General features: G+C 42.4%; 4 protein-coding genes across 12 annotated transcripts; 1 reads left to right on the top strand and 3 right to left on the bottom strand.

Annotated features, from left to right (window-relative positions):
• The first annotated feature begins 58 nt into the window (after window positions 1–58).
• LOC107272854 (ammonium transporter 1 member 1-like) lies at window positions 59–2,222 on the top strand. Its single transcript, XM_015750444.2, has one exon. The coding sequence runs from the start codon at window positions 394–396 to the stop codon at window positions 2,080–2,082; it is 1,689 nt and encodes a 562-aa protein (XP_015605930.1). The 5' UTR covers window positions 59–393; the 3' UTR covers window positions 2,083–2,222.
• Window positions 2,223–2,366: 144 nt separating this feature from the next.
• On the bottom strand, window positions 2,367–11,747 carry LOC107272852 (bifunctional heparan sulfate N-deacetylase/N-sulfotransferase). 3 transcript variants are annotated; one of them, XM_015750432.2, is made up of 13 exons: window positions 11,369–11,747; window positions 8,382–9,906; window positions 7,939–8,136; window positions 7,599–7,851; window positions 7,342–7,533; window positions 6,734–7,077; window positions 6,356–6,644; window positions 6,113–6,241; window positions 5,822–6,004; window positions 5,497–5,717; window positions 5,058–5,336; window positions 4,655–4,952; window positions 2,367–4,552 (listed from the first exon to the last, which is right to left on the bottom strand). In XM_015750432.2, exons 2-13 carry the CDS (start codon window positions 8,546–8,548, stop codon window positions 4,442–4,444), a joined length of 2,664 nt encoding a protein of 887 aa, XP_015605918.1. In that variant the 5' UTR covers window positions 8,549–9,906; window positions 11,369–11,747; the 3' UTR covers window positions 2,367–4,441. The 3 variants fall into 3 exon arrangements, with proteins under 3 accessions (XP_015605918.1, XP_015605919.1, XP_024945929.1); XM_015750433.2 differs by having other exon boundaries at window positions 11,521–11,746; XM_025090161.1 differs by lacking the exon at window positions 11,369–11,747 and having other exon boundaries at window positions 7,939–8,170; window positions 8,382–8,513.
• A 1,651-nt stretch (window positions 11,748–13,398) lies between these two features.
• LOC107272856 lies at window positions 13,399–18,184 on the bottom strand. Its single transcript, XM_015750447.2, has 5 exons — window positions 17,972–18,184; window positions 16,477–16,643; window positions 16,160–16,326; window positions 15,236–15,404; window positions 13,399–15,008 (listed from the first exon to the last, which is right to left on the bottom strand). The coding sequence occupies exons 1-5, from the start codon at window positions 17,996–17,998 to the stop codon at window positions 14,819–14,821; spliced, it is 720 nt and encodes a 239-aa protein (XP_015605933.1). The 5' UTR covers window positions 17,999–18,184; the 3' UTR covers window positions 13,399–14,818.
• A 270-nt stretch (window positions 18,185–18,454) lies between these two features.
• LOC107272853 (nucleolin 2) lies at window positions 18,455–22,913 on the bottom strand. 7 transcript variants are annotated; one of them, XM_015750441.2, is made up of 6 exons: window positions 22,690–22,912; window positions 22,151–22,277; window positions 20,727–22,036; window positions 20,547–20,633; window positions 19,848–20,245; window positions 19,646–19,783 (listed from the first exon to the last, which is right to left on the bottom strand). In XM_015750441.2, the coding sequence occupies exons 1-5, from the start codon at window positions 22,789–22,791 to the stop codon at window positions 19,874–19,876; spliced, it is 1,998 nt and encodes a 665-aa protein (XP_015605927.1). In that variant the 5' UTR covers window positions 22,792–22,912; the 3' UTR covers window positions 19,646–19,783; window positions 19,848–19,873. The 7 variants fall into 7 exon arrangements, with proteins under 7 accessions (XP_015605929.1, XP_024945930.1, XP_015605924.1 ...); XM_015750438.2 differs by having other exon boundaries at window positions 19,643–19,783; window positions 19,856–20,245; window positions 20,727–22,277; window positions 22,690–22,913; XM_015750437.2 differs by having other exon boundaries at window positions 20,727–22,277.
• Between the last annotated feature and the right edge of the window lie 511 nt (window positions 22,914–23,424).

Raw genomic sequence — 23,424 nt, 5'->3', positions numbered from 1 at the left:
TGTTAGATAATACTATATAATTGTTATCTATAATGATGAAAAATAATATAGCAGTGTCAGAGAGGCAAAAATATAATAAACCTCATAAAAATCATATAAGCATGTTGTATCTTTCCAGGCGGCTGAAGCCCTACGAACTAAAACATTTGACAAAACTACTCAAAATACTCAAAGTACACAGCGAGCAGATTCTGATGGAATCTCGTTGCTCTAACGATATCCAAGTACATAATCAGCATTATATGACAGTTTTCCTTCTTACATCTTGTATTCGCGCATAGATCGTACCGAACGACTGGCCACGTATTCATAATTTCAGTGAGCAATCAGCGATCTGCGGTCTGTGAGAAAGAAAGTATAGTAGCACAGTGAGATCTGGGTGAAGAATGTTCGATGTATAGGATATCATCACTAGTGTCCTTCCAAAGGGAGGTTGAGGAGCTCTACGGGGAGAACTATTACGAATATGGTGCTGGAAACCAGGGAAAGACGGACTCATTTCACATGCGGAATGGGTGGAACATCTGGAATGCATTAAATGGATCGTTAGTTGGGAGAAAGAAAATCCCCGTGCAGGAGGAGGAAAACGATGACGAAGTACTGGGATCGACGATGAAGGCAGTGAAGTCGCTGCTGCCTGTCTACAGCTCGTCGATCAGTCTGCTTCTTCGCGGAGTCCTGTCGATCGTTCTTCGCCTGGGTATGCTCCTCGTGCAGCTTGGAAGCATCCCGATGAACAACGTGAACCTAATCCTTCTGCAGAATCTGCTCGATGTGACCGTCGTGAGTGTAGTCTACCTTCTGCTTGGGTTCGCATTAGCATTCAACGGTGACACTGCCGGCCTGATTGGCGGCGATTTCTGGATCTGGAGCAGTGAAGCAAACGAAGAAGAGGCGTTCCTCGGATGGGAAGCAGCGATGGCGGCTTCGGGCATCTGCACCAGTGGAATCGTTGGCCGAATGCATACCGTCGGGTATGTCCTGAGTGCGAGCCTTCTTGCAGGCCTGCTGCAACCAGTCCTTCTTCACTGGATTTGGAGCCCGAGGGGCTGGATGGCCACGGGCTCGCTCGCGGGAAAGCGAGTGCACTTCCACGACGATGCCGGCGCCAGCGTAATTCACATTCTCGGTGCTCTCTCAGGAACGATAGGCTCCCTCGTTCTCGGGCGAAGGCTGCTTCGACTGCGGGACATCGACGAGGCAAGTATCCCGAGAGACTCGGGCAGCATCCTCTTCTGCGGGCATTTTCTCATTTTCGTGGGCCTTCAAGGATTGTCACTCGCTCGCACCTCGAGAATGTTACTAACGACTCGGTTGGTTTTCGTGAATGGTCTCTTGGCGGGCTCGGGATGCGCTCTCATGGTCGTCGCGCTGCACTTCACTCTGAGCCGCGAGCCTTTCAATCACTGGACGGTGGCGCGATGCCTGCAGGCCGTCACCGCCGGCATCGTCACCCTGTCAGCTGGCATCGACTTCTACTCGCCACTTGCTGCCCTGAGCATCGGTGCCAGCGGTGGCCTTGTCTTCTACGTGCTCTCGAGACGGGTCTTCCGCAGCGCCCTCGAGGATTACTGCAACATTTTCGCCGGGCACCTTGGCTGCGCCCTCCTTGGAAGCTTTATGGCACCGCTCGCCATCACAACGTCTACCCAGACACCAATCAACTCCCGACTGGCCGACCTTGGCTGGCAGCTCATTTGCCTTGTTGCTCTATTATCCTTGGTCCTCTGCTCGATGGCACCGCTCTTTCTCTCTCTTGAGCTTTTCGGCTTCCTAAGGAACCGCTCCGAATACCTGAACAACCTGAGATCGCGCATCGCTCTCCGACGCGGCCCTGCCCGTTCCTATATGCAGCGTCTCTTTTTTCCTGACGGCGAAGCAATTTACCTTCAACCAAGTCTTCCCACCATGCCGAACGAAGTCGCATTTCCGATCATTCCAATTTCTTCCAGTCGCGATGCTGATGGTACTCGTATCGATGTCACTGATGCAGATGATGACGGCGCTTCGCCGAGATTCCTTCAATACCATCGGGAGATTTCAAAATTCCATGGCACTGCTTCACGAGGACCTTCTTTTTAGATTATGACGAAGAAGCATCGGCAATAAAATTATTCTTACATTGAATGTGGATGAAGTAAGAAGATAGATAAGGCAGGGCAGCACAAGCTACTGCTTGTCATGGCGTTATCACGAAGATCACAAAGGATTATGTTACGTCGAAGAGGAATTCATGAGAAAAGCCAATTGATACATTTCACAGAATGAAAACGTATTGGAAGGATTTCGAAGAAAGCAGTAGGATGTCCTCTTAGAAAACGGATGTTACGAACTGATCGCTCATAAAAAGAGATCATCTCCCGAGATTCTTTCATTCTCATTTTATTACAAGTTTTCGACTGTTAATGCAGTTGTCGCCGCATTTTACAACCGTACAATCACAAGTTAAATATTAAATTAGCATTCTCTTGAATCATTCTCATGCCCTTTGCCACAGTGTTTCTTTTCGGACATTTTATTCTCTCACACACTCGCCCAGGACACGGGGACAATACGGAAAATATTACTGTCGTCGCAAGGCGAAAACTCGTAGAAGGAATGTGAGTAAATGTGAGTTTTAATAGAGTAGCCTTCCTTTACTTGGAGGATTTACAAAGATTTTATGTACCTGCGCGTGCCGTTTCTGCGTTTATTGTCAGGCTACGCGGAAACACGTCGTCGCACTCTGCACCTCGCTGTCGCGTCACATTAATATATATTGACTCTGAACAATTTGCATTTAGTGCCTATTATATACAATACTCCTAAAATGGCACATCTCGCGACGAGATAACTGTGCATAAGATACGCAACGTTAAGGAGTTAACGAGCAGCCGCCCGGTAGAATACAGAAAGTAATCTAACGGCTCCTGTAGCCGATAGTCGCTCTCGGTCAATAACAGCAGACGAGCGCTCACGGTGGTGCATCGGCAATAGAGTCGCGCCCCGCCTCCTTTCACACCGAAAGAACAAACATTACTTTCCGAAGAAATGATATCTCACTCGTTGAGTTTTTAGCTACGTGGTCGTATCCACCGATAAAAATGACGTGCGTAAAATTGAGAACCTAAAATGTAAATTACAGTCATCAGTTGAACACAAGTTACGTGTTGCGTGGTTAGTCACGACACGTATAAAGGTAAACGTAAATATTTTACATTAATAAAATAACAGCGTGTTTTGATTTTTTTTCTACCTATCAAGAGCAGTGCTGTCAAACTCTAAACACAACATTAAAATTATTCTTCAATAAGACTACAATCATCAAACATACAGGCACAATTCCACGTTGAGAGTTGTTGTCGCATTACAAGAGATGGCCGTTTTTGATTCGATCTTAAAAGTTGAATTGATGCCATTCAACGATTATATACTAACGTTAAAATAGACAATACGTAGCAGCATCGTAAGACCTACACGTATCTAGCAAAATTTACCAATCGCCACGTGCCGGAGTGAACAGCTATTAACATACATCATCTCATACATTCAATTTCGCCCTCAGCGTTTCATTACTTCTCGAGCATCCGTTTGGCCGTTCTCGGTAGATGGACCAATTAGGAATAACAGTCTGTCTTGATACCTTCTCCCACTAGTTCGACACTAACACCTTTTCTCTGTGGTCCTGCTTATTTACGCGAGAAAAGAAAATATGAGACGATTTACCTGGGCCTCGCAAAATTAGGATTTTGTCTGAGAAGGATATCAAGTCAAGAGAAGTAATTCGCTCATATATTCTCTTTTGATTATGTGGTGCGCAGACCATTTTGTCATTGGAAATTATTGACAAGACAATGATAGTGCCCTTTGATAAATACATTGGGTGATTCCATGAGTGAATGAACAAGCACCAGCTAATGGACGCGTTCACTCAAATTATATCTCTATATATATAGTAATTTTAGCACGTTTCCATTCAATGGAGCCATTTACTTAAGGTGTTTATTTTTTGATGGATTTACCCTAGTAACATTTACATATCGGCAATGTTTAAATGTCTTACTCAAGGATGTAACAGTTAGGTACATGAGATACCATATAACTATTACTCCTATATACTTAAATAGGGCATTTCATCATTGCTGATACTATGAAATTGTTACCTTGTGTTTCTTGGATCATAACTATTTAATGGATTATATCATAATAATAATAATGACATTTGCATAATTAATAGCTCCGAATGAAGTTCTCATTACAAAGCCTTTCAGTGACTAGTCGTCTTAGGCCTCCTATCTGATCCACGGACGCGGGTCCTAGAGGTATTACTAGAGGCTAGGCCCTGCTAATGTGTAAAATGTACAAGTAATTACAAATTGTTGGCGACAGCATGAACTGCTGCCACTAACATGACGAAAGTACAGGATGAGCAAGGATCCAGTTTTGAGACACTCGGCTTTTGCTAAGTCATCACCGTATCTGTCAGATCGTCCTTAAGCCATTGTGGAATCGTCCTCGATCCCAGTCGCTTCAACAATTTTACCAGCGCGGTATTGTGTGAGAGGTAGTATCTCTAGCGTAAAAAATACAGTTTATTACATCATTGAAGTTGGAACTACAGAATACATAGTGACATTGCATGCACGAAATAGCTTTAATAAGGAGTCTAACTCACTTGCAGAAGCTTGTACGATTTATCATCCATGGGTGGATACTGACGTCCCTTGCTTTTTCCTAAACATTTAGTATGATCTTCGTTAGTCACTTGACAGAAGAAACCCTTCTTTGGATCATATCTGAGATGCGACGAATAATTGAAAGCTGGTGTAATCTTAAGAAATCGTTGAAGCTCGTGAAGTGTTTCTACAGGATTTTGCCTCAACTGCTCCCCGTCGATTATGTGTAGCTGTTGCGGTGTATAGTACGACAGCCACCTTTCAAGATGCTGCGCGTACTTTCCGGGATTGAGACACCTGCGTACGCATTGGAAAGTAGAAATTGCACAATCAACAATCTTGACTTTTTGACTAATGACGATTTCAAATTTCTCAATTGTCGACGGTATCAACTGAACTCACCTGTTTCGAAGATCGCGTAAGGGCTTCGGTGCGGTGTCGCTTGCGGTGATGACTGAATGAAAAGTGTAATTATTTGCCACAGGATCGCCGTGAACCCGAGTGTGCTGATACCAAGAGTAGGCGCGTCGTGCGGGAGATAAAAGTATTGTGATAAGTTCAGCTTTCGGCAGAAGAGCGTGTGCTCTACGTGGGACAAGGTCACCATCGAAGTAGGTTGCAGACTTTTCGAATAAGAACCGTAGGCTTTCATTCTTGCCCGCAGGAAAGAAGCTCATATACCTAGTAAGCCAAATGTACCGTAAACATTGTGAGCGAAGGAGTAGCGAATCAAAAAAATATATAAAAAGGAAGAATGCAAATATAGCGAAGAGAAGGGGCAATGTATCACTACATTTTTCTTCATTCATTCGTGGTTAATTTTTATATTTCAAAATCTTACCAGTCTAGTCCTTTGTAGTAATTTTTTCCATTGAAAAATTGAATTTCCTCGAAAGTGTCGGGGCTGGGAAGGTTACTGCTGATGGCTGGATGTATCGAAAGGAATGTATACAGAGCAGTTGTGCCAGTTTTCTGGGGACCAATTACCAAAAATCTCGGTAGCTGATCACATGTCTTGTTTCGAGACCATATTTTTTGATGTCTCGGATCGTCACAGGGATTCTGATAAAATGAAGTAGAGGAAGGGGACAGGCATTTAACTTGATTAGTTCCAATATCATATGTAAAGTTCATGCTGGTAATATTGACAGTATGATAGGACTTACTCCCCAAACAGGATCCAACTCCTCAGGATAAAGCTGAAAATATCGTTCGCCCAGCTCAAGGGGCGGTGCGCTAGAAAGTCTTAGGTTCGTCCAACACCGAATAAATTTGATAACCGACTCAAAAGTATAAAGAGCTAGCCGGTCGTTTCCGTAGTTGGACATGTGCGTCATGAATATGTTGATCTACGAAAGGAAGCGAGGGTCTTTATGAAAAGTATACGTATGAGATGTGAAGAAGTCAAAAAATACGATCTAGTAGTTTTTAAAATTTGTATTGTCGTCACAACTTACGGGATTATAGACAATCGTTTGGAAAAGCTCGCCACCTTGAATGGACTCATCCAGCTTGTCCCTTCCGCCCGGATATCTTTCAATAAATATGGTATGCGTGAACAAACCGCACGTTTGCCGTGGAAGTACCTGAACGCAAGAGAATATCACAATAATTATTTTATATTATAAGCATCCTAAATGTTGTTGCATTCGAGCTCTAAAGGGGGCAATGTATTGCTCAATAAAAGCATCTTAACTCACCATAATATTCCGATGAATAAAGCCACGTCTAAGGCGCGCCGGTCTTAGGTGGGGATATTCCTCGGTGCTGGTAACCTTAATGCTCCAGACTTTCTTCCATGCTTCGTAAAGACCTTCGTGGACGGGGTAGACCCCCGAATGGTGAGGACTGACGCTATATCCAGTCGCAGTTGGAATCCCATGCTTCTTTGCGAATTGCTTATTCAGTGCCATGTCCGACTGCAGGTGTGACACATTCTCATACAGGTGAGGCTGCTGGTGATTCCACATGTGAGAGAACCATGTGAATCTATAAGTAATATGATTTCTTGTTAATACGTTAATTCCTAGGAGCAAAGCAAAAAATAATATACTATACTATATAATAATATACTCCACCTGTCGACATTTTCAAGAAGCATGTCATCTCCCAGATTTTCCTCAAATGTCCCATGATGAAAGTATTTTCCAGAAAAGCCAAGATTAAATTTGAACCCAGTTACCAGACTCTGAATGCGTTGCTGAGTTGCCAGCAGAGCAAGTACATCGTCCTTCTTGAGGCGAGTGCCTTTTTCGCCGACGAAAATATCATCAACGTCGACGAGAATCATACGATTGAGGCTAAGACTGAGCTGGCCATGCGAGAGATAGGAGATCGAATCCAGTAAGAGGAGTTTGTGTAACCAAAAGCGCAGCCCGCCGCCAAAAAGCACCCTCTGAATGCCATCATACCTTCCATGATCCTGAAATTGTTCCTGATTGTTTTTAAGTGATAAACGGCAAAGGTAAATCAGAGTCGAACTGCATCACGTTGCACTGCGAGGCACTACTGTCGAAATGAGCTTGTCAGAAATAAAGAGGATTAATAGTGTGATCCGATAATCACGTCGGGAGGCCAACCTGCCTCTAACTGTCGATGCTGTCGATATCTTCGTAGCTGTCAGAGCGGTTCGAGGAACAATTCAGAATCTCTCGACACTGAATCAATTGAAGAATGAAAAGAGTACCTGAACAACGGTCGCCAAAGGATTCCTATTATTGGAGAAGTCAAGGGTGTTTCGGTGGGCCCAAGCGAGAGGCTCGTACGTGCTGTGATTGGCTTGAAAGATGGTCCAATCCCCTCCAGGAAGCGCACCCCAGGCTGTCTCCCCTGCTCTCGTTAGTCGGAGTATCGGCGATGCAGCGTTCAGTTGAGCATCCTATGGAACCGGCAATTCCAATCATTTTCTAGTTAAGAGTTCATAAGCCCGCCCGCCATACGAACCTTTAGCCTCAGGTTGGTGTGAATAAAGAGAGGGAAGCCCTTTAGTTGCGCACCAACAAGACTCTCTTCGCCTGGAGGTGCGAACCCGACAATACCCACGGAATACTCTCGGCAGTACTTATCCAGGAGCTCACGATTCCATTTATCCATCTGCAAGTACTTATTAAGATTCTCGAAGATTAACACTCCATAGCGACCCTTGTCCAGATTCGTTAGCACAGGCAGTGACTTCCCTGCCACCTCGAGCTTGTGTCTGCAATACGAAATAGCACACGCACCTTAGCGCACACCTTATCCAAAGTCGTGGAAGTGCCTTGAGCTCAACTTAGAGGATACTCACTTGATTCGATTATAATCAAGAAGTTCAGCGATCTCTCGACCAAGCCTGGAGTAAAGAGTCTCGGTGAAGACCAAAACCTTCGGGTCAATTCTCAACCTGGCTTCGCTGCGATGGTCCGGAGCCGCTGGTAATCTCGTTGCACCCCTAAGCGTTGAACATCTTATCACCGGTTCAGGCCGCGTGTCTCGATGTATCAAACTGTAGACGGACAGAGGCCTTTGAATTTCTTTTTCTTTCAGATATGAAACGAGAATTTAATGTACTGTAGATGTAGATTAATATGTCAGGAGAGGAAGCCTGACTTTCAACTTGAAATTGCTAGTGAATTGCTTAATTATAGGTAATATTTAGCATTTGGCTCCCTGGTAGAAATGTGTAGCAAGGTCGTTGAACCATTCACTGAACCAGTATCCCTATAAGTGAATACGTGTGAAAGGACTGACCTGGAGAAGGGGCTGCTTATGATGTAGTGGGTGTAATAGAAGATACTCGCGACAGAGATCAGAAGCAGTGCCGCTACGCATCGTTTGACGGTAGCTTGTTTGACGACACATCGTGGACCAACTGCACCCAGAAGAAAGACGCTACCTTCACCGGTAGAAATCGTCATTGCTATAATCACTGTCAACTGTCAAGTTCTTCTTTTTCTTGATATGAACTCTGCTTTTTAGCTTTCACTATTTCGTCTTCTCTGGCACCAGTGGAAGAAATGAGCGGCACGAAAAGATTATTACCGATTTGTTTCCGTACGTTCCCTCATTTCAGATAGTCGCAATGCACATCCGAGGTCATGGGTGTCGAAATACAAGATTATGAAAAAAATCGGGGAAAAAAATGGGACGAAGAAGTGGAATGAAAAGTCCAGGAACTTTGATGGGACAATAAGAGATCTGAAGCTATGGCTATTCGCGAGTCGCGGCTAAACTCATTCTGCTGAAGATGTATACTATTTACATTTGTACAAAGATCTACCGATTCACACGAATGGCTAAACGCTAATATTGCCAATGACAGAGATGCCTAAGAGAAATTTTGCAAACCTTTTAAGTTGAGTCGTAAGAATTTGTTCGTCTGCTTATATCTAAATCACTCTTCCTACAATTTTAAGAGATTAGGCAATATAGTTAAAAAGTATGAAATAGCACAGGTAAAGTTCCCTTCCTATTAATTGATTAATTCTACCTTCGAAAGAAGGCTTCACTTTCGAATAGGACACCGATATCCTTGACGCCACTTGTTGTGCTTCCAAAAAACTACGATCGCCATTTTGCAACGGGCGAAGAACGGCGTCATACTTGGCGTCGTTCATAGCCATTTAACCCATTTATGTTAGAAGGTTCATGTGCGCTACCCCATTTTGTTATCCAAAGCAGCCATAACTACCCAGAAACCAAAGAGTCAGAGAGCGCTACGAAGAAGACTCTTACTTCTGCTCATACTCTGCCCGCCTAATCCGATTCAATGAAATTTCCCTACTTTGTAGCAATTCCCTTTACTGTATAGCAACGACAGTGAGTTCACTCTTTAGTTCATTGGTTAAAATAGAACCAGATCCGCAAACTTAATTTTCGATGTGGCATTTGTCTTCGTACACTTTTTCGTATCTTTTTCGAAGCCCAGGGCTACAGTGTAATGCTAGGTATCAGGTACAAAATTAGTAAGTTGAAAATGAGAATATAATTTTAAGAAGGTAGTAAAAGGGGAAGGAGTTAAGAGCGATGGACAAATTGGAGCGAAAAGACGCAATAGACTAGTGGATTAGGAACGCGAAGAAAAATCCACTTGCAAATTTCGAAGAAAAAGAAAGAATAACCCTTCATCCACAATACTGGATACAGCTGATGCAAAAGACAATATTTCCCAACAGATCCACTTTATCAAGCCCTTTTATTCCTCCTTGGAAAGTTGCATCATCAGCCGGTTACAGATGAGGATGATAAAATCTCAGATTGTATGCTGTATGGAAATCTGTAACATTCAAAAATAATCTTAATAGTACAGGATTAGACTGAAATGAAAGTAAATGATGGAAAAGAAGAAAAACGGAATGCCAAAGGCAAGTTGTGTCGGCCTGTAGTTGATCGATTTCACATAATTAATGCTACGTAACTTTCTTTTGACTTTAAACAAGAATTATCAACATCCATCCCTCTAGTCTCCCTGCGTTTCAATTATCCATATCGTCAGCCAGCCGCCTAACTATGACAGTGATTTGAATAGGTAATTGATGACGACGAACCGCATTGACGTATTGCCATGAGCGTTGAAATGATAAACTAGATGCTGGTTCATGATAAAGAGCTCAATGGTCGATAGGTAACGAAGTATAAGTAACGGCTTGCCAACCCGATGTCCAAGTATTTCCCTCATTCTGTCACCCCACGGCGGAGGGAGTCGACGAAGTAATGTTCTTCAAAATCGCGATTCCAGAGCAATGCACGATCCCCGCAACATTCTGGATCTTCACTAATGAAATTAGTCGACTCGACGTGAATATTCATCACGCACATCGTTTGCGTATTCCCCATTTGACTTGAACGCAAAATGATTCCGCGAATCGCTCGCATTCGAGATAATTTATTCTCTGATTCGGCATAAATTTTATTCTGGCGACGCACATTCCTCCATGAGTGGTACATTGATCGTCGTCCATGGATGTCAGACACATCGTAACGCTGCCAGATATCTAACTGATCTCATCGGCAATAGCACGTCGCGTCTCTTACGCGCGATCCCACTTTTCGACAATCCCACAGTTCATCAATTATTGCTTAATAACAAGATATGTAATAATGTTAATGCAATACGTTTCCTTATCGTTTATTACACTGACAAGGGTGCCATCCCGTGAACTCGGTCTCAATTCCACCCCTGCATTTATACGCTATGCTTAAACTGTTGTATGTAATAACATCTTATTAAAAATCACCTAGAACCTGAAACATCTGTGATTCGTCAATTCCATTGGATCGGTAATAAGTAATGCGGTTTAAATAACGTGTATATCTATATAATAAGTGACAAATGAGATAATCTAAATCCATGTAACAAATGAAAAACATTATCAAGTGACACACAGAACATTTACAATAAAAAGCACATGTTAATGTACTGCAGTTATTAGGAACAATCTTTCTCTTAAACTTTTTATCGAAATTTAGAGTAAAGAAAGAAATACAAATAACTACAAACGTCAAAAGATCAAAGCTATTATCAATGAAGTTGTAACCTCTGCGGATACTTTGCTCTGTAAAGCATACAAACAGAATGATAGGGAAGAGAGAGAGAGAGAGAGAGAGAGAGAGAGAGAGAATGCGTGGACGCGCGCGCGCGCGTATGGAAGTGTGTGTCTGGGAATGAAAAAATATTATGCATTTGTGTTAAAGCGGAATTGCAAGTGTGAAAGAGTACTAATAGAAAAAAGACGTACTCAACGCATTTAAGTGCGTGCGCAAAGGAAAACTGCGACACGAGACGAATTATAACCACGAAGCACGACACGCCTTCCTCTCCTTGTCTTTGAGGTTAGGTGAAATGAAGCAGCTGTTCTGTCGGAAAAACGAGACACTCCCTCGCTCTTACCGTGAACGAAAAGAGACTTGGGCACCGATAACTTGACTTGGAGAGAGCCAGATTCCATGAAAATCCACTCAGAACTTCACACGATAACGTAGCACAGAGCTAACACGCCAACAATATTGAATCTTTCCAATAAAAGCGTAGCAGAGCCATAAAATCCACATACTGGATGCACAAGCGGCACACGACTGGCGTAATATTTATATCAGAGTCCAACTGGTGCACTGACGAAATCTGGTGCTGCTGTAGTTTTACTGTGGTGTTACCGTCGTTCAGGCAGATTCCAGGTTCCATCCAGCAGCACTTGTCGAGGTAATGGGGCGACATCGTCCGGCGTTAGAAGCAAGTAACTCGATCAAAGCGCCCTCTTTCAAAAGCTATTTTCAACGACGCCAATCGGACCACCTGTCGCCGCCATAGAATTTATACTCCTGGAAGGAGAATAGCCCATTCTAGTAATAAAAGTGGAAAATGGCCCCAACATGTTGAGACAGAGATATCTCTCTTCGTTCGTTACATCGACAATTCGTAACGTTCAGTTCCTCTCACTGCGCACGCGTGCACTACATCATAACAACGGTTGTGTCCAATCGAATTCCTCCAGTGTTCATTCGTGTAACTCGCGTTTCGCGTTAGATCGGTTAGGTTTTGTTAGGTCCGTAAAATTGCGCACTTGCACAGTGAGAATAACTGGACGTTGCGAAGTGAGAAAGAAATATATCTATATTCTAACGGAAAATCATGATTTTCTGTCATGCGTGACGCGACAATGCTAACGGTAGGGTCCATTAGGCGAGATAAAATATATTTCCAACCTGTAACATGAAAATCCATATTGATTTTCATGTTACGTCTCAATCAATGCTATGTAAGTGAATTTTTTTCCTTTTCACAAGGGGTTTACAGCATTCAGAACGTACGCACCTGATTTATTTTTTCCATACTCTTCAAGTTTTCCACCCAATTACCTATTCCTTGCAGACCTTGAAACACAAACGCTGTTAACAACGAAAATCGAAGTAGCAGCAACAGTAACTGTGAACGTGAACTATAGTCTGTTCACTAGTTCAATGTGGTTTTTTGTCAGATCGACAATAATGAAATCTCCAGCAAGTGGCTCTCTATAGAATTTTGCTTACAATGTATGCATTCGCCTGGGTTTGCAATGAATAATTATTTTATATTTCTATTTTAAAATATATTTCCAGATTTTTATAGAAACCCATGTGTCATTTGTCAACATGTGCCTGGAGTTCATATGGGCGTCTTAGAGAAGCGCTAAAATGTGATGAGTGAACTTTCCATAAGTTCTAGCATCTGCTCTCTTCAGACTTGATTATGCGATTCAATGATCATTAATTATCGATTTATTCATTCATTGTCCTACCTCTGCGATTGAAGGGCATGAATGTGCACAGGTTGTAACTGGATCCTGGCCATAACGTTATGATTTAATATGACAAACGAACGCAATCACCGAAAAGCATAGAGAAGTCGTCTAGAAAAGAAAACCAGTCAGAACCAATCAGAACTGTTTTGAGCCCGAGGATAATTGCAGTGCACAGTGTGATCGAGCAGTTTGCAAAGTTATGTGGGGCTTCGCTTGGTACGGAAGAAGGACAGAAAGAAGCACCGGTATGATTACCGACGTTACTCACGACCTGCGATCTTTCTTCCTGACCTCAGGAATACCGTTAGCACCAATACGGCAAAATCCAGTATTCTATGTGTTTCTTGAAATCGCAAACTGTGATACCTTTGCAAATTGTACCGTTATTCAACCAGCAGAATGATTGTTTCTTCGTACTAGATTTGATTAATTTTAAAAAACAATTTTTCGCAAAAGTGGCATGGGTAAACATCAAAAAGCAAAAAAAAGTATACAGTGTACGTAATCTATAATAAATTAATAATAGCTACAGCAGTTGGAAATAACCTAAATTATAATTACACAGGTATTATGTTGCAGACAAAGAGGTGGCGGAACAGAGAGCTGCCTTTACATTCTGTGCAAGCTAGATTTAGAATTGTTGAGCCGTGTACAAAATTGAAAATGATGAGAGAAATCGGGCGACGTCTTTACCATGCTCGTCTTGATGTGCCCAATTATTGTTGAGATTTCCACATACAAAAATAGCAGGGCGGGTGTGTACTGCAACGTAGAGGATCCGGGGGGAGCCGGGAGAAACGTAACGGTACGTTCGGCTCATCGGTATTCACAGTATGATCCATTCGGTCAGCGCAGTCAGCGGCCGTCCGTCCGACCCTTCTCCTGGCCAACGGGCTTTTCGTTCCTGCTGCGCGCAGCGTCCGGCTACTTATCCTTCAGTCCGGTTCTCAGTAGACGGCTCAGCAGCAGAGCGAGTCGGTACTTTCGAGACCTGGAGAAGCTGGACAACCAGTTTTCCACAGGCGATAATGTTGGTGCGAAGGCTCAGCTTCTAATAAGAATTCTTAATGGCTCGATATTTCCTAACGTCCTAAAATGCGCAGCTATGTAATTTGTTAAGTGTGCAATTTTTCTCTACATATTTGGAGCTTCAACAGATGGCTCGAGTTTACCAAGAGTAGTAAGGTTATGTCGCTCATTATTTTCACGTTTTATCGTTACCATACGAGATGTAATGTTCCTACCATTCGAATGTTTGAAATGTGGGAAGCTACTGCCCCAAAGTCTGAACGATTGTCTGGAAAACGAGACTAGCTCCATCGTGTGGTATTCTATGAATTACGAGAATGCCTTTCGTTATCTCTTTTCGCGTATCAAGTTAAGATGCACCAGTCATACAAGTATACTGACTGTTGCCTCGTATAACAACGACTAAATGGCGGTTAAGTGATCGAACTAATAAGTCTCGGATGATTTAATAATTATGTCCTAATAAAGAATTGATCCCCTCTGTCCCTAGCCATTTAGTCCAATATGTCTTCGAGTTCTCTTTCTCGAAGACTACTTTGAAACGAAGTCAATTTTCAGTTGGATATCGATTTCCGCGAACGACTGCATCGCCTGTGTTCAATGATCCATAATTCAATTCCGAGACCAGATTCTACGAAACACTTTAGGCTTTTTTTCTTTTTTCTCTTTGCCATTGCATCCTCGTTTTTGGACTCACCGCAGGAACGTTAGGACGAGCATCGGGTCGCTCTCGATCAACGCGGTAAACTTTACCGCCGTGATTATTCTTTTGAGAATTTTTTTTTTCTAAATATAGAAGTCAAAAGAATTAATAATGGATACTGACTTCATGCTCCTTTTTAATCTTGCTTATTAATGTCAAAAGAATCATGCTCGTCCCCTTTAAAAGCTAGGGACGACCGGCACATCGGAATTTGCGCTCGCCGAATTCTTCGGTTTACAAACGCATCCACTTTCAACGAGCACGTAATCTTGCCCAGTCAAGGTAACGGGTCCTAAAGGAATTACTAAAAAGAGATAAGGCACGTAGGTTTGCGTACACTCTCCGTGCACTACGTCGCATTCCTTCGATCTGTTAAAATAAAAAAGAAAAGGATTCATTTACACGATCGAATTATCCTATCTTCTGTCTTCATAGAAAGCAAGTACTCTAATTTTACACAGTTTTGAGATATTGAGGAACGTCTGATCTATCGGCTGCTACACGTCGATCATTTCTCAACATTCAGCATACGATGGTCATTTCATTAGGATGGGCAATATGCCGTAAAGTGATATGGCGAAGACCAAAATACTTACTCGCAAACTTCAAAGACGACCTGCTGTAGGAGATCAGGAAACTTTTGAACGATGGTCACTGGTTGTCCGCTGGTTAGACTGACGCCGTACATCGGAGCCGTCGTGTTGTACCTGGTCTTGCACAATCGGGCCGGAGAGCCGCAAGTCTCCTTAGACGTAAAAGCTCGTCCTGTAGATGAACGGCCTTTGTGAATTTAAACCAAGTGGGAATCCTTCTTCCCAGAAATACCCCGCCTTGTTATAGTTCGGCTCATGCAGCCAGGGCCATTTCCTTTGAATTCGAATGAACGTCAGCAGCGATTATTCGAAACGTGAGTGGGCAGAGTGTCCCGTTAGAGTAGTACACGAGGTGATAACTGTATTGGCCGGATGACGATGCCGCGGCTTAACGACCAACAGGTCAAGTGATTCCTCCTTGAGGGCGACGATTATTCGATTTTTCTACGGCAATCGTGGAATGAAAAAGGGAACGTGCGAGAAACGAGGGTAGCGCAAAAATTCGTTGGATAATTTAAACGGAAAATAAATTAAGGTCGCTTGGTCAAAATGAAACTGATGACTCGGATTTCCTAACCAGGTTTTCGTGTCATATGGAGAATCGCATAATTCAAGGCTGCTGCCTACAGCAGTCGAGGTTACTTGACCATCCACGCGTACGTGCGAACTGCGGCTCTTGTTGTCATACCGGATTTGGCAGGTAGAAGTCGGTACTTTCGTTAAGGAATTTTAAGAGTCTCTGAAGGTATGCACGAGCAAAGAGAATAGCGTGCGCGTGCGCGTGCGCGTGTGCGTGTGCCAGGGTCGAAAAGTAGAGGAACGAGCTGGCGAGGCAAACGGCTTCATTGTCATTTGAATTACTAGCTCCTGAAGAAGATTCCGTTGGACCGATTGTGAGGTCGATCGACCGTGACTTATGTAACTCACCATCTCGAGAGTTGGAAGCAGCGATCGAGTAATCGCCCTGTGCAGCCTTGTAATTGTGCAGAAGCGCTTGTCTCGTTAATTCGGGATCAATCGTCCGCGGCTGATAGGATCGAGCAGACCGACTGCTTCCGAGTCCGAAGTTCTTGAAGGAGCGCGATATGGCAGCCCTGAAAACAATCGGCGGATCGTTCGAATGATCCAAGTATATTGGAGAATTTGTCATCAGACTGGAATCACTGGAATTAGGACGTGTCGGAGGACACAGGATAACCTCTTTAGAATCGTGGATCATTCGATCGACATAATCGGTTACTCACGCAGGATACTGAAGATTGTTGGGTCCTATGCAATCGGTTGGGTCCGTCAGTGCATCTCCCCAGACGTACTTCAGGGCCAAACCATTGCCCTCGCACTTTTTCGTGCCGTAGACTCGCATGCACGCGCACACGAGAAGAATCAATCCGAAGAACCTACGAATCATCTTCTAGAAGGAACAAAGAAGAAAGGTTCTTTTCAGAATAGTATCTTCTTATATGATAAGTGCCGTAGTACATCTGAATATCAAATGATAAGTCCTTTGCGCGAAATTTTGCCAAAAGATTAGCGCAAACAAGTGTCCTTAATGACAGCGCGAGCCCGCGAGCCGTAATCGATATACGCGGCGCCCCTACGTGTTCGAGGTTTCTAGGTTGTGATCCACATAGCTTCCGTTATTCGGTGTCTCTCGTCCCTCGTGTTTGGTAGCAAATCCACTAAAGACGTTAAGTAAAAGCTACCACAGTTCTAGGCTCATACATACTATACTTGTGAATACTAAGAAATTCAGAAAAGGCGCGTGTGTATAGATCGACACTCGAGACATTTTTTTCGTGAGTTGCAGATTATCCTGATTGAATGAAACAGGCAGACCTCCCGATATGGTCGTTGACCGCGGTAGCAGTGGCTGCGTGTGCGCCGCTTTGGGAAATTATTCGCTATAACATTGACCTTTCATTATTAGCATCGACAATTAAGCACACTCCAATTCTGCAGATTTTATTCAGAAAAGATTTATCGAAGAATGTGTCTTCGATTCCGTAATGCAGCAGTAGCGTAATACGTAGGGTAATAACAAAGGTATCTTGAGTAATGGATACGGAAAGCAGGAAGCACGTAGCGAGAGGACGACGTTGGATTCGCGCGCGCGTGAGAACGACCTGAACTTGCGATCTTCTCGTTCCCATCGTATGTCAAGTAAGACAAGAGAAGTAACGCCACTGACTTGTTCACGTGTTATTATAGATATTAAGAGAGTGAGGCCAACGTTTCGAGACGAGACTCCATAAGTCTTTTTTATGGCTCCTCTAGCATCCACCAGTAACGGTAAAATATCACTAATATTTTCTCTCTCACTAAACAGCGTCCCATCGAATAATGGCCTTTCGTGCCGATAACGGTACAAGTATCTCGGTTATTCCTTTTGTGTATGGTAAGGTCGGCACAAAGCTCACATAGATAACACACAAGTTGTGAAATATTGAAAATTCTTCGAACTATATTATCAAATGTAACTGAAGATCTCGTCCTAGGACTATTCCTATATACCTTTGAAATCTTTTATCGAATAAAAAACACTTTGTCATACAACGAACTAAAGAGTAACGCGTGTAAAAGTAAATCTTTGTTCATAAAAAAAATTATGTAAGAATATATTCGCTCTCAATTTTTTGTTATTAGACCACGATTCTAAGCATAGTGAAAACATAAGTACATATAAGTTAGCTACTGCACTAAATAAGTATGAGTATTCCGCAATGATGTTGAACCACTTACCGTTGACGGGGTTATCTCTGACATCATATTTCAACAATCCTTTGTGGTCCTTTCGCTCGTACGAATGGATTGTATCACCTAACTATGGTACATTAAAAACTAATTATAAAATCTGCACGAATCTCAATTAATGTTCATGTCACTGGACGTTGTTGAGCGGGATCGAGAACCTCTGCGACCTCGCACAGAGACGTTCACGGATTGACTGGTGGATTGTCTGAAGTTGACTCAGGTGTAGTGGAGTTGAGCGGAATCTCATGGAGTCGTAGAATGAGGAAGCGCCGCTATCCGGTACTCCGGTAGAGGGCCAGAAAGAAATGAAAAATAGAGCCAAGAAAGCGAGAGACGGGCGAGATTAAATAAATTTTTAATGAAACGTGTTTTCATACTTTACTAAAACCTACCACTTGGCACCTTCGTCCTTGTTGAATTTTGTGCAACGGCAATCTCCTTGGCGGTAAAATAAAAGACGAACTCTACTACTATTTTGGCAGAATCATTGTTATGCTACATAAACAGTTTATTTGGTGCCAATTCATTCACGAAGAGTATAATGGAGAAAATTGGACAAAGAATGTTATTTATCTTGCACTACTGTAACTTAGTGACATCGAATAAACTTACGTCTTCCGATTGAGATACGGTTTTTGCGAACTAAGTAGTTACGAATATAAAAGCTTTTAATTTCACACTATCGTTATACTATAGACGAGTCCGTTAAGCAAATCCTCTTTGATTTGTACTTTAAAAAATAAATATCACCTAACGTTTTTCTCCAATTGTCTCTGGACATTTTTTAACCTTTTGAGCAGTACGAACATACATTACGTCATACCTTAGCCGGCACTATGTAACCTCGTTGCTCAAACCATTAAAATGCAGCGTACATTTTTTGATAAATTCATTATTTGCGCTATGTAGTCACAACATGGAAACTTTACGATGAATTGACATTTCTGAATATAATTAAAAAAAGGTTTTAATAATGTTCGTGTCTGCGTAAATGTTATGCATATTTCCTTCAGGAACGAAACCGTACCGTGGATTCGTCAAGCTTTACTAAGAGCAACATTAATAAATATATATGTGACAAATAACAACATAGCATCTTGTATCAAGTAAACGTCTAATATTAAAATCATAGTAGTTAATTTAAGTCCATTGACATACTTCACCCGCTCGTTTTGACAGAGGACTAATTTCGTACTGGGGAAAGGGAGATTACATAAATTGTGAATCTGCTGCGAACAGAAAATGCAGGGTGGAAGGTTAAGTTAAGTTAGGTTAGATTAGATATCGTGAAAAAAACAGGGGCATGGTGTGATGCAGTTGAGTTCAAGTGTGTTGATGCTTTTCTTTTGCTCAGCGTAAAACGTTTTCATTATTACCTAAATGAATGATACAATAATAATATTTGTTAGAAACCACGTGGATTCGAGGACCGGTAACGCTAAGCTTTGTATTTTGGGCAACGCAAGTTCACCTAGAGGCTAATCTCGTGAGTCGAATGAGTGCTATTCGTAAATTCCCAAGTGAAATTACGTAGCCCACCATATTGCTTAATGTCAAGTAGCTTCCTTCGTGTTTCCGCATCATCCAACCGGACAGGCTGCCATGGTTTTACTAGAGAAGGCTTCCTCAGGTTTTCCGCGCTCACATATCCTCAAATTTAATAGAATTGACACTTGTGTCTATCTGACCGCCCCGATAGCTACCACGCTTCTTCTTCGTCTTCTCATGTCGGAAGGACTTGCCCTTGGTGTGCTTCAAATCCAAATTGGCCTTTTCTCCCCATGATCCACGTGCGCCTCTCTGTCGGGACAGACGAATTAAAATTAGTCAAGAGTCAAAGCAAGCATTCCAGGAAGCCTCTCACCGTCGTACTTAGTCTATCACGTCGCTTCAATCATCAAAAGTGATTTTTTTGTTTTGCGCTGGTGTGTTCATCCCTATGGAACTGCCCCCGCGGCCACCCCTACTTCCACGTCCACCCCGACCACCTCTCTCCCCGTCGCCATTCCACGACTTTCTGAAACCGTTACCGTTTCCACCACGACCACTTTCGTTTCCGCCCCATGACTTTCTACCATCAAAGCCACCTCTACCACCACGTCCACCCCTGAATCCACTGCCGCTTCCACGGCCACCCCTGAACCCTCCACGCTCCCCACCTCTACCGCCTCTACCGCCCCGAAATCCAAAACCACCACGGCCTCCCCTAAATCCACCGCGAGCGTCGTGCTTCATAATACCATTACCGTCCTCGTTCTCCGCCTAAAACAAAAGAGAACACCAGGTCAGCCACCGCCAGTCGTGTACATGAAATTCGAAAATAAAGTAAAGTCAAATAGAAGGATAAGAACAATAAAAATGTATAGCGACAACTGCTTCGAGACACATGGCGAATGTGCAGAAATATGAACATGTTAATGATGAAACTGCAATGTGGCAGAACGGAGACAACTACAAAAGGCCATTTAAATCCTCAGCGCGATAAATATAACGTCGCGAAAGGCCCCGAGCTTTCGAGAAGCGGCAAGTGACCTGTGTTCCTTGATTTCTTCCGCACATTTACCTTTGCCTCGAACGAATTGTTTGCCAATTTTGGATCCACTGTGATTTCATCATCTCGTACGCGACGAAAAGGCACGTTCTTCTGCTGCTAATAACCATGAGTATAATAGAAAATTAAATTCAATCTCACAAACAAATTGAAAATAATGAAACTGAAAAATTAATTTCTACGTTTTGTTACCTTATCTCCATTAATATTATTGCTGGCCTTCACGAAATTACTGTAGTTGCTCTTTGGAATCTTTGTTACTGGCTTTCCGGATCCTTCCACTTCCTCATTCTCTTCGTCACTTTCACGCTTTCTCTTTTCTGGTTTTCCTTGAATTCCATCTTTCGAAGGAGTTTTTTTCTCGCTCGAATTGCTCCCCTCCGAGCTAAATCCTTGTTTAACGGGCGCAGGTTTGACAGATTTTGTAGATTTGGCGATATTAACAGTATTGTTTTTGGCAGTAATATTAGATGCTACTTTTTCATTGTCAGATTCATCAGAATCCGATTCCTCGCTAGATGAAGATACTTTTTTAGGCACTGACTTAGTCATATCTTTTGCTGCTACTTGCGCCTTTGTTGCTGGTTTCTCGTCTTCACTCTCGTCAGACTCTTCACTCGAACTTTCCTTCATCTTCTTTTGATTGATTGGCTTCGCTGTACACATTTTTTCTGTTTTTTTCTCTTCATCAGAATCCTCGGAATCTTCACTTGACGACTCTTGTTTTTTCGGAACCGACTTAACAAGAGCGACTTTCTTTGCCGGTGGTTCCTCGTCACTACTTTCTTCGCTTGAAGAAGATTCTTCTTTCTTAATAGAAGGTATAGCAGTCTTTGCAGTCGTTGAAACATTCAACCTTTTTGCAGGCGATTCATCATCGCTGCTATCTTGACTGGATGATGAATCCTTTTTGGAGGAATGCTTTGTTGTGGTTAGTTTGCTTGGAGCTTTTGTTGATTTGGGTGCCTCGTCTTTTGATGAATCTTCTGAATCACTACTTGTGTCTGCCATCGCTACCTGTTTTGCATTAGACTTAGTTTCGCTTTTAACAGAATTTGGAGCCTTAGCCTCTTCCTCAGAAGAATCTGAACTTTCACTAGACGATTGTTTATTTTTTGTTATAGGAGGCTTCGCAGGTGGTGCTTTTGTCGCAGGTTTTTTAGCAACTTTTACTGGCAATACTTCATTACTGTCATCGCTATCCTCACTAGATGACTCTTCTTTTTTAGTACTAGAGCTTGGTGTACTGATTGCAGTTGTTCCCTTTATTACTGCTTTGACATTCGTATTGGATTGTTCCTCCTGCTCACTATCAGAATCAGATTCTTCACTAGAGGATGCTGGTTTGGCAATATTCTTTGTTGATATCGATACTGATTTTGCTGGTACTTTAAGAGCATCTTCCTCCGAAGAGCTGTCTTCAGAGGTAGATGTCTTTTTTGAAGGAGCCACCTTTGCTGCAAGCTGAGTTTTAGCTGTTGCAGAGGTAGGAGGTTTATCCTCTTCGCTGCTAGACTCATCCTCAGAAGAATCCTCTTGTCTTTCCTTTTTCACTACTGCAGCAATAGCAGCAGATTTATTATTAACCAATTTAACTTTTTTTGGAGGTTCCTCATCACTTTCTGAACTTGAGTCTGAAGTGCTATCTTTACTTTCTGCTTTTACATTCACTTTCTTTGTAGAACATTTTTGAAAGTGCTGAAACACTTCTTCCAGGGTGGCAGATCCTTTGGACAGAAGAGGCTGCAACATAAGACTATATGCTTACAACATCCTCCACTTATCCTACATTAGAGACTACAAACAATAAATACGACATTATCCTCCTTTCTTTAAACACTATTACTCTACAGAGAACACGTTCTTATGCAGTATACTTATAACTGTTAAATTGTGTTCCAAATCTCTTGTTAGTATATGATTATTGTGTAAGTTTTTTAAAATTATTTAAAAATCGCAAATTCTATGAAAGTTCCAAAAGATAATAATAGTAATAAGGTTTAACCAACTTTCAGAAATATTCGTGGAAATATGAAACGAGCACAGATTCGTCCACGTGGTATCACTGAAAAGGCGGCATTTTGAGGCCGACACGCTTGTTCTTATGGAAATTACGAAGGTGCCACGTGTTCGTAGGCTTCCTTTTGATACTCACCGCCTTTGTCTTCTTCTGAAAAACTTTGGCAAACGTTGTATCTGTTTTTAGTAAATAATTGTAAACCAAAGCAGAAACACCTGAGCCGCCAGTGGATGCCATGATGGACGCGTCTAACGAACAGCTACGAACAACTAGGAGGTTGCTAACACCGGCTAACAGCAGAGATGAGTAGAGAAATGCACAACGCTACGGCAGAGATGAGTAGGAAGATATGCACAACGCTCCGGTTTTAGGCGATACCAAAAGCATGGCGCTAAATAGTAGCGGCGAATCTGGAAGCAGGATTTTAAGATCTTTGACTCCGTCGATAATGCAAATCCCGTCGTAGCCGAGCTGCACGTGACCACGAACAGTATCATGGCGGGCAGAGTTTCTCCGCTACTCACCGCTAGTTCCCAAAACAAGCCTTAAAACGAGACCGGGAACTATAGAACATCTCAAGAACTACTGAAAAAGTCTATTGTTGAAACATTTTTAAGACATTTTTAAGAGAGTGTAGTTCCAACTTGACACTCGTGTAACACCTCAATTTTTCTAAATATTATTGGATCTTGACTTACTTTCAAAATCTATTCAAAACATAAAATTGAAGCTAAATCAAAATCTCGCAGAATCTACGGAGTAGATAAAAATTGAATTGAAATTGTACAATATCGAAAATAAATTACGTTCAAATTGAAATATTAATAAATTAGGTGTTTTGAACATGAAAATAATTAATTAAATCAATAA

Source organism: Cephus cinctus, unplaced genomic scaffold (genome assembly GCF_000341935.2).
Source record: "Cephus cinctus unplaced genomic scaffold, Ccin1 Ccin1_scaffold1303, whole genome shotgun sequence".
NCBI classification, from domain to species: domain Eukaryota; kingdom Metazoa; phylum Arthropoda; class Insecta; order Hymenoptera; family Cephidae; genus Cephus; species Cephus cinctus.
This window is presented reverse-complemented; position numbering and strand designations above follow the sequence as displayed.